We start from the raw sequence: 14,750 nt of genomic DNA, 5'->3' as shown, positions 1-14,750 counted from the left end.
ACAACGTAATCCATGTAGTTCATGGTATAGCCAAGTATTCAACTTCGTTGTAGCAACTGATGTCACTGTGCAGGCACGTCTGGCTCCAGTTTACCTATTGTGCAGCGGATACTGTGACTCTGTTTATGGGCTCTGCGTTTGTAAGAATCTCTCCTGTTCAATGAGGAGTTGAGCATGTACCTCAGGAACATAGAGGAGTAGCAAGCCACCCAGATTCCTGTGGGAGTAGAATTTTAACTTTCTCAGTGAACGTTTAAAAAGTTGCAGAAAAATTGCTACCAGATTGGTTCTGCTATAGACCTCAGCAGATCTTAATAAAGGGGGAGCAGGAAGGGGCCAAGTCAACAGTAATGGCCACAAAGGTGAGAGAACTATTAGTCACCCTATTAATCTGTTGCAGTATTCTTTACATGTGGGAGTTGCTTGCCAAGATGACCCAGTGTCGGTCAGTATACCAAAGTTTTTTACTACTGTAAGGTACATGGTGCATCTGATGTAGGCTCCTATTGGGCGTAGGCCATAAAAGTGACATACGAGCGTACCATCTTCAGAACTACTTTGCCGCCAGTCGGATCGGCAGTCCCTGTATGTCACTCTGCTTCCGGAACCCTTTTCTTCAATAAAGATGCGTGCCCCACTGGGGAATCCTTTTGTTTTTTGCTACGGTTTCCTCTTGGTTGAGGTTAATGTCATCCAAGAAAGAGAAGTGTAACTGTGGAAGGTAAATTCCACACAAGGACAGCCATTCTCAGTGCCTTTTCTGTCTTGGGCTCCACCACAACCATAAAAACTGTTCGATTTTTCAATCGTTTATGCCAAAGACCCTTTGTAGCCAGCTTTCATCTTTCTTGATTTACTCTGAGAACGAATGTCTCAAACTCTTAACCTAAAGAACGATGGAGGGCTCCTTGGACCTGACAATCAGGCCTACTAAGGGGAAGGCCAGAAGACCTAGCCCCAAAGTGGAAGCTATGCCTGTCCCTACAGACATCTTTTCCGAGGCACTTAAGAGGTCAGAGATGGTCTGTGTTGCAGATTCAGAGGCTGAGCCAGTTTTACAGGCCACCTTGGAACCGGATATATGCACATCCAGAGAGGCCTCATAGACATCAGCTCATAGACATCAGCTCCTGATGTCCAGGGGGGAACCTAGGCTCATCGTGTTTGAAGGCCCAAGAGGAGTCAGATAGTTATGAGAGTGGATGTCTAGTCTGATTTGGTCGAGTGCAGGCCTACGTCTGCCCTCCCTCTCTGCATCGAATGGACATCCCTGCAAAGAAAAAACATTCCTGTCCCCCACCAGACCCTCAGAGATGGTGGCAGAATTTTGCCCAAGCCTCAGCCTTAATGGCTCTGATGCCTTCCTCAGGCCAGACTGCTTCCCCTCTGGCTTGGCCTTCTTCCCCCCAAAAAGGGCCAGAGCACAAGCCACTTCAGATGAAGTCTGTTTCTCTGATGAGGACAGTGACTTGTTAGCTTACTCATCTCAACGACTTTCCTCCTTGGACTATGCTTTTCCAGAGGAAGACTCCAGTGAGACAGAGTCCACTGTGGAGGTGATTTACTTTGGTGAGACTATCGCAAAGATGAGAGATAATTTTAAATGGGACAGCTCACAAATGTATGAGGTACAAAAGCAGTACTACGACCTTTAGGTGCAGACCCCTAGTCCTTCTGCAGTTCCTCCAGTTATACCTGCCTTTTTGGATGCTTTCGCTTCCACGGCCTTGCACCCTCTCAGCCTCTGGCCCATAAGAAGCCAGATGGGTATTAAAGTGTCTCAGGATTTTAATTTCCTTTTCAAATCCCTTGTGGCAGACCCTTCAGTGATTTCAGTAGTCTCTGAAAAGGCATCAACATCTCTTCCTTCTACCTCCCTCCTCCCCTCAGACAAGGGTAGTAGACAATTGGAGAGGCTGGGTGAGAAAATATATGCTTCAGCTACGTTGGCTTTCAGAGCCCAGAATTACCAGATCCCCATGGCTAAGTACACCATGGAACTTATGACAAAACTGTCTGAGATGGTGTCTGACATGCCAGACTCTGAGAATGAAGCCTTGGCATCTTCCCTTATTGCTTTATCCTCGCATATTTCCAGACATTCCTTCAAATACAGCTACAATACAGTCAAGGCCATTTCCACAGCTGCATCGTCTTCCTCTGCATTAAGAAGGCTCACCTGGTTGATGCTTCAACCCCTCCCTGAGGACATCAAGGCAAAGCTTATGGATGCTCCCTTTGACAACACCACTTTATTTGGCAAACCTTCTGCGGAGCTCTTCAAGTCCCTACAGGAAAAGAGCAAGAAGTTAAGACCTTAAGCATGTCTTGGTCTCTCCAGTGCCTAAATTTCAAAGGAACTACCCTGGGAAATGGGTCTTTGTCTGCAGGCAATCCCGAACCCCCCCAATCCAAACCCTCCAAAGGGAGCAAGAAACCACATCAGTTCTCTGCTGCTTCTGCATCCCAGGTAGCTAAGCAGCCCTTTCCTGATAGAACGGACACCAACTCCTGACTCCTCCTCAGAAAGTTCTTGCTCTCCTCCCATCTCCCTACGCCTTCCCCTCTCCCTTCCTGCCTAGGAATCCATCACTGAAGACACTTGGGTCCTCAGCATCATAAAAAATGGATAATTTATGGTCTGGCACACAGTACCTCCTTTCAGGGGTATCCATCAACCCCCCAATAGAACAGAAACCACTCTTCCCCACATGAATGCAAAATCTGCTAGAACAGGGCAAAATCCAGCCTGTGCCCCCTAACCAAAAAAGAACAGACTTCTATTCATGCATGTTCCTGGTCCTCAGGAAGGAAGGGCCATGGGAGACTCATCCTAGACCCTTCCTGTCTCAAAACCTTTCCATGCCTTCCTTCAAAATGCTAACTCTTCAGACCCCTATTTCCTCTGATCCTCCTTCATGCCTTCCTTGTGTCCATAGGTCAAGGATGCTTATCTCCATATTCCCATTCATCCCAAATTCAGGAAATTTCTGTGTTTTAGTGCGGGCTCCTGGCATTTTCAATTCTCTGTCTTGCCTTTTGGTCTCTCTACAGCCCCAAGAGTCTTTATAAAATGCCTAGTGCCAGTGATCACCTTCTGCAGACTCCAGGGCATCCAGATCTTCCCTTGTCTAGACTACCTTCTGTTCTAAGCCAGTTCTCCGAAGGAACTGAGAAACTACCTCCACTCTGCCATGGCCATTTTACATTGCCTGGGGTTCACCATCATCTTCAAAAAATGTACTCTCACCCCATCTCAACATCATGTCTTTGTGGGGTGCAGATTCCAAAAGGACAAAATGATTGTCTCTCTCCCCCAGAAGGCCCAGGAGATCTCTCTAGATTTCTCAGGCATTCTACTCCTGAAATACTTGTCTGCAAGACAGTTTCTACAAATCCTAGGATTGATGGGCCTCTACCATACCTATGCTACCCGTGACAAGGCTCCACATGAGGAAATTCCAATGGTTCCTGAAATAAATGTGGTCTCAGCATGCCCGCCCATTAGAATTTTCCAGTACCACTACTACCCTGCCTCAAGGAGGAGCTCCAGTGGTGGATACAACTGTCCATAAACCCAGGACTTCCCATAGATCCATGGGGCCAAGTCAAGACCTGTACATAGATGCTTTGGATACAGGTTGGAGAGCAGCTCTGGGTCCACACACGGTTCAGGGTCAATGGACCCCTCTCAGTGTAAAGACCACATAAATGCAAAAGAGGTAAAGGCACTGATCTAGCCTTACAGACCTTCTGACCCCTCCTGAGGACAGGAGCTATACAGACAATATGACTTCTGTGGTACCTAAACAAATAGGGGGACAAGATCCTACCTCCTTTGCAGACTAGCCTTACAGGTTTGGGAACTAATCCGCCATCTGGAAGTATCTCTTCAGGCGGTCTACATCCCTTCCAATCAGAACTCTGTGGCAGATGCACTGAGCAGATCCAGAACACACAGGCCCACGAATGGATGCTTCACAGGAATGTGTTCCTAAACACTGTCTACCAGTGAGGTATTCCAGACATAGACTTGTTTTCCTTCCCTTTGAACAAACAGCTTCCAAATTTTTGTGCCAGAGAACCATATCCTCAGGCATGGAAAGTGGATGCCCTGTCAGTTTCTTGGAACTCAAAAGGACAGACCAAAAATCTTGCTGGTGACTCCCTGATGGCCAAGACAGCACTGGTTCCCCCTTCTACACTTAGCCAAGGGCAGTCATTGCAAGTTACTTCACAGAGTGGACTTACTCACACAGAACAAGGGCTCCCTCATCCACCCACACCTGTAAACTTTTCAAGTGATCCTGTGGGTGATAGAGCCCTGATTCCCTTCAGATATCTTTATTCTAAGGATGTGCTTCAAGTCTTGAAGGCGACCAGGAAATCCAATACAAGGAAATCTTACCTTTCTAAATGGAAGAGATTTTCCTTTTGGTGTCATGCTAGAAACCTGGACCCACTTACGGTGGATCCTCCTTTGGTTCTTTCATATCTGTGTGAATTGCTCAATGCAGGCTCATCATATTCCTCTGTGAAAGCACATTTGTCAGCTGTCTTTGTATGTCTGCCTCTTTAGCTTCCAGATTTGAGGCCAAATAAGTTCTTAAAGGTGTCCTTCACATTATACCTCCGGGGAGACCTGTAGTCCCCCCAGATCTTAACTTTATACTAGAGAAACGGTCTCTAGCGTCTTTCAAGCCAGCCTCCTCTAGCTCCCTCAAACACTGCACCTGGAAAACTTTTCTGGTGGTTATAACCTCCACCAGGTGGATTTCAGAGCTTCAAACCTTGATGGCTTCTCCACCCTTCCTGAACTTCCACAAAGAAGGGTTTCCCTTCATACCAACCCTTCCTTCATGCCAAAGGTAGTTAATGAATTGTCCTTAAACCAGGCCATTCATTTGCCTAACTTTTCCTCTCTCCCAAAACATTAGTTAGAGGATCCTACACACACTTGATGTACACAGAGCTTAGTTTCTAGTCTTCACAAGACTAAGCCTATTAGAAAATCAGACCAACTGTTTGTGTCTTTCCACCCCAGGGGTCTGGGATTGCCTGCATCCAAGCAGTCCATCTCCAACTGGTTTTCCAAATCCATTTCTTTATGCTATACTTAACATAGTAAAGCCCTTACTGGTGCAGTCAAAGCTCACTTTACTAGGGCAGTGTCTTCCTCAAGGGCCTTCCTTAAAGGGCTGGACACCAACTCCATTCTAGAAGCAGCTACTTGGACCTCAGTCCACATGTTCACCAAACATTACTAAGTGGATTTTATTTCCAGATCCAGGGCAGGGTTTGCCGGGTCCACTCTTCATGGTTTCCTGGAAAATTCTTCTGCTACCTCCACCTCCGTTTCTGTTTGAGCTTTGGTATTCTCCCTCATGTAAAGAATACTGCAACAGATGAGTAGAAGAACATAGATTAGTTGTATAAGAAATTACCATAACAATAGATGTCCTTCTCTTTGTTGCAGTGTTCTGTCCCATCTTCCTTCGTTTCTTGGATGCTTTGATTCTCTTTCCCTTGAATTCCCTCTCCACCTGGGGCTTCAGTTCTGAGGATGGTGCATGCGTATGTCACTTTTATGGCTTGTGCCCGATGGCCTACGTCAGACGTACCGCTTACCTTATTGTAGCAAGACTGTGGTATACTGGTCGATGTTGGGTCACCTTGGCAGGCAGCTCCCACATGTAAGAACAGTGCACAGAGAAGGACATGTATTGTTAAGATAAGTTCTTACACAACTAATCTTTCAGAAGACTGCAGGCAGTTCAAGAACACCTGATAACAGCGCTGAGTTACTGTTTGACTACTCCGGTTTAGAGTTACTGTGGGACTGGATCTTCATCCATGTTTACACATGGTATAGAATCAGTTGGGACAAGTAGGTCAAATATGTAATGCCCAGTGGTATTGTACTTTCTTTATAAAGAAAGCACCACAGCTCAAGACCTTGCTAAGATGTCTCACCCAGTCAGAAGAAGCAGACCTATGAGGAGGAGGTATTGAGCCCTTCTAAACGAGAGAGCCATCCAAAATGTGCCACCAGGTTAGCTTTGGTTCTGACATAGACAAAGGACCTCAGACTAATTTTTGATCTGAGTGACCAAAATGTGTTTGTGGCAAAAGAAATCTAAAGGGGTCTCTGAAAAATGTCCTGCTGTCCATGAGAAGAATGTGCACTCTTTGGACCTTCAGAGCACCTATCTCTACATAATAATGGTTAGGGTTCATGAGGTTCCTCTCCTTTTGGGTTGTAGCCAATCACCTGATCAGATGCTTGCCCCATAGTTATCACCAAGTGCTTGGCAGTAGTCACAGTTCATCAGAGGCTAGAGATTTAAGATTTTTTCCTTTTCTGTATGATTGGCTCCTGAATGCATTTTCCTGGGATCTTTCAACAGAGCAAGCCTTGCACTCACTGTTATAATTTTCTAGGAACTTCATTCAGTGCATCTAATTTGCAGCTGTCTCCACACAAGGAATAACTTTTTGGGGATGTATGATGGATACTGGAGAATGCAGAACATTCTTGGAATCTGACATACTTGTTTCCTTGCAGCTTCCTGAATGCCAGCTAGTTTTGGTTGAGAGACTGTGGAATTCTTGCTTGTAGGTCTTGGACTGTTCACTCTCATGGCTCCCAGTGCACAGTTGCATGTGAGACTTTTGGAGTGGATTCACAGTTTACAGTGACATCAGCACAAGCATGCATTTTCCCATGTGCTTTTATTCTAGCATGCTGTTGCATGCAGTGCCTGAAGTAGCTCCATTCCCCTGTCTTACCATAGGGAATCCCTTCCAGGTGTCATAGATGCCTCTACCCTGTGGTGGGTGGGACATTTTCAGGCAGCATGCCACAGGGTTACAGGACCCCAAAGGAGACGTGGTTGCATATAGTTGTGCTGAATCTAAGAACATTTCTGTTTGACTTTCTCTGTTGGCTAAGGTTGTCTGGCCACTGTATGTTGAACAGTGGTGGTGTGCCTCAGCAAGTAAGTGTGTGTGTGTGTGTGTGTGTGTGTGTGTGCGTGTGTGTGTGCGTGTGTGTGTGCGTGTGTGTGTGCGTGTGTGTGTGTGTGTGTGTGTGTGTGTGTGTGTGTGTGTGTGTGTGTGTGTGCGCGTGTGCGTGTGTGTGTGTGCATGCGTGTGTGTATAGGGGGAGAGCTGCGTCAGTCCCCTGTGCTGGCAAGCCATCAAGATCCAGGACTGGGCATTAGACCAAAGTGTATTCCTGGTGGCAGTACACATCCTGAGTAAATCCAGTGTTCTGATGGGCAGAACTATTTCTTACTGATGGTTTCTAAACTGAACTGGTTGTTTTGCAGGTGGGTCTTATAGGTAGTGGACATTTTTTGTGTCTGCATAAATGATGAAGTATCATTCTTCTCCCTTTCCTTCTGTATGCAGTAATGGAACTGTGGTCAGAATGGCTAGTCTGTACACAACTTCCTCCTTTTCTTGATTCTAAAGACCATACTGAAGGCCACCCTGCAAAGCTGCACATAAATACTGACCCTGGTTCAGTCTTATTGGGCTGCACAGGCCGTGTTTCTAATGCTGGCCCTCTCTACAGGCTGCATCTCCCTGAGGTTGTTCATCATGACCTTGTAGTGTGTTACTGTTTGAATGATGGAAGTTTCCATTTGTGATGAGAGCTGATACAAGCCTCTCTCTCTCCAAAGGCATGCTACTCTGGACTGGATAATGCCACTGGTCTTACAGCATCTGACTCGAGCTTTTGCCTGCAGTGCTGTGCTGCTGGAAACTGGATGATGCTGAGTTTGCAGGAACTGACATGATTCTGTCAGCAGTGCTATGTAGAACCCTACTGTAGAAGAACTTTGAGCTTTAATGAAGGCCACAAGGCCAGGGATGAACTTGTAGAACGGAGTGATGCACTTTTTTTACTTTGCTATTCATATTGGTGGAAAAAGATCCACCATTAAAATCTGTACATTAAATTACAAATGTATGTACTTTATGTAGTATACTACTGAAACTGTGACATTTGGTATGTTAGACATTTGCATGAATATGATTAACCAACCGTATTTTTTGTCTCTAAATGTTTTACAGAGTAAAGTTTATCAGTTCTGCAGTAAGATTTGTTGTGATGACTATAAAAAGCTGCACTGCATAGTTACTTTCTGTGAATACTGCCAGGAGGAGAAAACTCTACACGAAGCAGTAAAATTCTCAGGGGTTAAAAGGCCATTCTGCAGTGAAGGTATGTGCACTTCTGACTGACTGAAAGCTATTGTTTTGTACATTTTAATTAATGTTCTTCCTTGGGTCACTGTTGCAGTATTCCAAAATGTTGGGTTATCTCATCAAATAAATTGGATGTCTGTCTGGGTTAGCAAAGCCAAAACATTCCATTTAGCTATATGTCCAAAATATGACCTATACCCTTTGGTGTAGGAGTTGTATAATTGGATGTATGAGCATAAAAATCTGACACACTGTCAGTCCAAACAGAGGTCTCGCACCTGTCCGTGTGTTCTTCACTTGGTCGTTTGTATTGTTTGCTTCACTGGTTCAGGTAAGTGTCCTGCTGGAGAACTTTCCTAGTTTTTCTTAAAAGCTTTGGTGTTTGCAATTCTATCAGATGTCAGCTAGGATTGGAGAGTGCTATTTTAGTAGGCATATTCCCTTCATGGATCTCCACTCCCAGTGTATTTTCTTTTCAACACTTGGAGACCCAGTGCCTCACCCAAGCGAGATGGCAGATCCTTCCTTCCACCCCAATGTCCTGCCAAACAAAGAAGTTCAAGAGACTTAGGCCTGACATTTGACTGCCCAGTTGGACTTTGATGCAACTGCTGAGGGTTCGGAATCTTTGGTATGTCTGCCTTCTCAGACTTTAGCTACCGTGACCCTGCCAGAAGCCAGTGTAGTGTGTGATTCGCACATGCCCAAAACAACTGATCTTATTGACAATGGTGAGAAGTGGGGACCCTGTCTAATAATTTACGAAAGACTCAAAGGTATTCCACAAATATTACTAAGAAAAGAAATGCCTAGGTCATTTAATTGAAGTATGTCTGTGGTCAGAGTTGCCGCATCTTGTTAAAGCAGATGTCACTCCAAAAATAGAAGAAAAAAAAGGAAAACCAAAAATGTTTCCTTTCCTCAGATGTCCCAGGAAAAGGAGTGTATGGATTTTTCTCAAGGCCTGTTTCTGGCCATCATGATACTGAAACTTGCCATCTTTTGTCTCCTCTGCTTTTACACCCACTGCACACTTGCAAGAGACATCTGGAATTGCCTTTTGAGGATGATGAGGCCAAGTATGACAGATGAATGTTCTCTAGCCTACTCTTCTCAGATTCTATCCCCAGACCAATTGGCCTCTGACTGAAGACCTGAACTGCCTGTAGTTGAAACTTCTTTTGGAGAAACCATTTTTAACATAAAGCTTTTTGAGTGGGAATCCAGACAAATTTCTGATGTGCAAAAAAGTATTATAACTTGCTTAGAAGTAGGCACTCCTGCACTTATTTCAGTCCCTCTTGTCCTGGAGTTTTTTGTGGATGCCTTTACCTCAACTTCCACTTCTCCTATTTATCCACCAGCTCTTAAATGATCTGATAGATTTTACAAAGTGCCTGAAAACCTTAAGTTTCTGTACAGGAACCCTTTGGCAGACCTTTTACTTTTCTGCTCCTGTAGACAAGCCCTCCAAACTCTTAACGCCTTTCCCTCTAATAAAGTTAGCAGGGCAATAGACAGATTTGGGGAAAAAAAGGTATACACCTCTTTTACTTTGGCTTTCAGATTTCTGATTATCAAACTCAAATGACTAAATATTTACTTTCTGTTTAGGGTAATTTAAATAAAACATTGGCTTCTGTGGAAGGGGCAGGCATTAAGCAGGAAGTCATGTCTGTGGTAGTTCAGGCTTCACAGGTGGCTAGACATAACATCAAATGCAGCTGTGGTACAATGGAAGCTTCCTCCAGAGCAGCTGCTAGTTCTGTCATCAGAATGTATATATAGTATTGCTCTCAGTCTTTTTCTGCGGAAATCAAAGGCAAAACTACAGCCTTCTTTGAATATGGATCTTTTATTTGCTTTTGCAGCCGAATTGTTTAAAACTTTACAAGAACAAGAGAAAATTATGAAAGATTGCAGATAAATTTTTCCTCACTTCTGTCCACAGATGTCAAAGAAATTAACCAGCAAAACCCACCTCCTCCTTTTGTTGGGAGTCTGTACCCTTCACAAAAGGGCAAGAAAATACCTAGGAAGAGATTCAGAAATAAACCAGACTCCAAATAGGCTTCCCTGTCTAGACATATCAGCCTGACTGCTTTCTTCCCCTAGAGTATGGATGATTGGTGCTATGTCCTTTCTTTAGCTAGAATGGTTTCTGAGCTGCAAGTCCTGATGGCAATCCCTCGTTTCTTCGTTTTCTTAACAATAGTGCATTTTTGAGGGCCAACCCCTCATTTATGACCAAAGTCATCAGTGAGCTGTCCCTAAGTCAAGCCATCAACCTCCCTAATCCTCAGAATAAGGGAATGAGAATACTCCACTCCCTGGATGTTCACAGGCAGCTCAGTTTTTTACTTGGACAAAACAGTCCTCAACAAGACTGACCAACTGTTGGCTTCTTTTCAAAAAGCTAAGCTGAGCAACTCTGTTTCTAAACAAACTATTGCTAACTGCAGCACTGAGTCCATTTCCTTTTGTTACATTCACCAAGGAAAATATTTGCCTTTGTCACTAAAAGCACTCTTCTGGAACCTTTTAGACTCAAGCCATCCCAGAAACAGCAACGTGGTCCTGTGTATATACCTTTACCAAATGTTACAGATAGGTACTTTGTAACGGAAGCTCAGGATCTAGAGAAAGCAAGTTCTTTCTGGGTTAGTTGACAGCTCCCATGTGTCACATACAGCCAGCATCAACACTCACTAAGCTTTGGGAATCACATAACAGCTTGGAATAATGCAACAGTGATGTAAGGAAGGATAAGGATGTAATACAGTTGTCAGAACCTACCTTAACAGCACATGTCCTTCTGATCACTCTTGCAGTATTCCTGCCATCCTCTTTTAAGCCACTTCTCATAAACAGAAGGGGAGCCATTTTCTGCTTTCTCTCCTCTTAGCTGACCTTTACTTTTCTGGTATCCTCACTTGTTTACAGTCTTCCTGGCTGTGACGTAGTCTGAGGTTTTTATGGCCATACATCTGCTTATGTACACTTGCACCCACTGGCTTATTTCATATGTTGAACGTATGGTTGTATGGAAGGTTTTGGCTTTGGTACATCAGCCGGACATCCAGGTTATTTGGCAAGATAACAGAACAGTTTTGGAATACTGCAACAGTGATCAGAAGGACATCCTTTCTTAGATCACTGTTGTAGTATTCCAAGGTGTTGGGTGATTCCCAAAGCTTAGTGAGTGCTGACACTATGTGACATATGGGAGCTGTCAATCCAGAAAGAACTTACTTTCTGAAGTGGTGTTTGAGCTTTATTTTGGGGGTCATCTCCATTGTCATATTGCAACATCATGGAACATTGGCTGAACAGATAGTTCTGTAAGTTGTAGTACAGCTCCCTTTTCCTAACAGGCCTGAGGATGAGAAGTCAGCTTGTAGGAGGGCTTGCTGTATTTATTCCCATAGTCAGCTAATGCAGGGTTGTTCATGATTAAGGTTTACATTTTAACATTTACTTCAGAAGCCTTTGATCTTTGTGAGGCTGCTTGCAGTAGGTTGGCTGTTTGGCATGCTTTAAGGATATTTGTGGTGGTAGTTTTCCTAATGTTGCACACCTCCACTCCAGCAGTTCTGTATTTTGGACTCCAGCATGACATAAGGTATGGGCATGACCAGGGCGTTTTATTTTTTTCTATCCTTACCTTTGATTCAGATTTCATCGTAACGAATATCAAAGGAAAGTTCTCAGAGTGCTTCTTTGTGTTTCTGCTTCATCAAACTCCTCATCCAAGACAACTGCATGTGCTTTCTCTTATATTGGGCCAGGAACATATTAGGGAGTGCAATAATTGCCTATTGTTAATGCTGAAACCATTACGGTAGAGGTCCTTCAACACTTGCTGACTGGCCCAGGACAAGGATTAGATGGATGGTCCACCCCAAAAGGCCAAGCAGAATGTGTAGAACTGCAGAATAAGACAACATAAGGTCAGACTGTGACCAGAGCATCTGCTTTCCACCAAAAGGTCAGACTGTGACCAGAGCATCTGCTTTCCACCAAAAGGTCAGACTTTGACCAGAGCGTCTGGTTTCCACCAAATCTGTTATGCCCCCTCCCGCATTAGGAGCGCTATACTCTGTGTGTAGGTCTGCAGATAGGTACAATTGTGATTGCAGAGTCATCCCCAACACCCTTTCTTAGGAGTAAGACCTTGAGAGTGGGAGAGAGCACACGCTGATCTACCTACTCCTAGTCAACTTAGTACCAAGCTGGTTTGAGTCACTATGACTCATGTTCAATATTGAGTGCTTTTGACCTTGGGGGGGGGGGTCTCCCTTCAGCTCTCCCGTACTGATATTAGCTCTTTGGCACAGCTTGAGAAGTATTATGAGTGCTGCTAGATGTCTGAGGCCTTTGTTTTTCTTCTGTGATGAACGTTTTGAAGACAAGTCTATTGGGAGATGACTGGACAGGTGAGAGAGAGGACATTCTAGCATTAGTGTTTGCATTTGTCTGGCCTGGTGCAGGAATTCTCTTGCCTGCTTTGAGTGTTTGGCTAGCTCTGTCCTTGTCTTCCAGGTTACAGAAGTCCAAAGAGTATTTAAGAAGCTGAAAGCACAGGTAAAGACCTTGTATGTGGTCAGGGACTTGCCTGCAGGTCCCTCCAGTGAGATTCAGTAGAAATTACCACACTAAGACATGGTCCTTTCCAACTCCTTAGTCTAAAACTAAGAGCAGAAAGATCAGAAAGGGGAAATTTTCCAGAAAGCAGCAAGTTGACCCAAAGACCAGGCCTGGTGGATCCCAGCACCAGGAACCCCAGCAGGAAGCAGCTCTGACTTGGAGTACCTCTCTGCCCTTTGAAAATCTCATCTCAGTCCCCCCCCCCCCCTTACCCTTCCAGTAAAGCTAGAATAGGCAGACTGTTCAATTTCTTCAAGAAATAGCAAAAGGTCACTTGAGATGGTTAGATTCTAAAACTAGTAAAATCCAGTTATAGAATTCGCTTTGCAAAAACACTGATTTTCGGTCATTTCCCCCATTCCAAAAGACCAGCAAATCAAGGCAGAGTCTCAGGCTCTGGATTTCCTAGCTCCAGAGTTTATAGAACTAGTTCTGAGTAAAGATGTAGGAACTGGGTTTTAGTCAAGGTTGTTCCTGGTCTCCAGGGGTCCACTTTGTAATTTCAAAATATTGAAATCCCGAATTTCAGTATTTTGAAATCACAAAGCCAAAAACCCAAGCACAATTCACAATTTCAAAAACACACAACCGTGAAATTCAAAATGTTGAAACTACGCTACATATACAGTACGCAAATAACCCCCCCCCCCCCCACAATCAAATAAATGCATCTACATTATAGATAAGCAGGGGGAAGCCCCCCTGCACCCCCCATGTGGGGGGCTGTGCCCCCACCCCCTACTTATATATTCTAACTCTGAGATCGCACAAACAGAAACACAAACAAAACTCTTACACACACATCTTACAGTCCGACACACACACACACACACACACACACACACACACACACATCACAGTCACAACACACACTTATGCACACTAAAGCCCCTAACCAACATGTTTGCACACACAAACTTACATAAATTCAGCCCATACATCCACACACTGCACCAGAAATTCAACAACTCTGTGCTTCAGGTTTTTGAATTTCGCGCTTCTGCCGGTTTTGGAACTTTGAGTTTTCAGCTTTTTAATTTCGAAATACTGAAATTCGGGATTTCAGTATTTCGAAATTACAAAGTGGACCAGTCTCCAGGAATGAAGGGTCTTGGCCTCTTTTACACCTCTCAGCATTAAACAAGTTACTCCTTATGCCCAGACTGAAGATGCTCGCCTTCCAAAACCTACTGCTACTGATTCTGCTCCAAGCTCTTATGATCACATTGGACCTGAAGGATGCCTAGCTCCACATACCCCCCCATAGCAGAGGGCCACAAGCAGTTAAGTCTTTTTGAGGCAGGGGATTCTCACTGCTAATTGTGTGCCTTGTTCTTTGGCTTGCCTTCTGCTTAGTATCTTCACCAGATGCCTGGCTGCAATGATAACCAGCTGCAGGACAAAGGGTGTCCACATTTACTATATTTGGATGATTATTTCATTGGGGCTGCTTCCCTGGAGTAGCTGAAGGTAGACATTTAAGATGTCAGGACTCGCACTGCCAAGTCCAAAAATGTGGAGGCTAAATGGCAAAAAGTCTGGACTTGTTAGTGTGCCATTTCTGTGAATGTTCCCTTTTCTCTGAAGTATGATGATTTCATTTTATATATACATATTCAGTAGGTGCAAGAGGGCTTGTCAGCTTCATCGATGCAGAGTTTTATTCCAAGAACCAGAAGGCATCCATTCCAAGTGAGAGGCCCTGTTCCTGATACAGTACTTGCCAAGGGCATTCTGAAATATCTGTCAGGGAATGTTCACAACTTCATGCATTCCAATTATACCCTTAGTCAAACTCCTCAAGAGGAGACTACAGTGGTACCTCAAGAACATGCCATGCAATGCCAACACCAACAATCCTACAAATTCTGATTCCTCTTCTACCA

The 14,750-nt window shown here is 44.3% G+C and overlaps 1 protein-coding gene across 2 annotated transcripts in view; it reads left to right on the top strand.

Moving 5' to 3' along the window:
* ZMYM2 (zinc finger MYM-type containing 2) overlaps positions 1-14,750 on the top strand; it is a 2,217,537-nt gene that overhangs the window by 946,593 nt on the left and 1,256,194 nt on the right. For both annotated transcript variants that reach the window (XM_044073197.1, XM_044073196.1), the window contains exon 9: positions 8,083-8,233. In XM_044073197.1, coding sequence (XP_043929132.1) covers positions 8,083-8,233 — 151 coding nt within the window. The remainder of the gene's footprint in view (positions 1-8,082; positions 8,234-14,750) is intronic.

This window comes from Protopterus annectens, chromosome 5.part1, assembly GCF_019279795.1.
Source record: "Protopterus annectens isolate FY-2018-M chromosome 5.part1, PAN1.0, whole genome shotgun sequence".
NCBI classification, from domain to species: Eukaryota; Metazoa; Chordata; order Ceratodontiformes; family Protopteridae; genus Protopterus; species Protopterus annectens.
The sequence above is the reverse complement of the archived record's forward strand: the minus strand, read 5'-3'. Positions and strand labels throughout refer to the sequence as shown.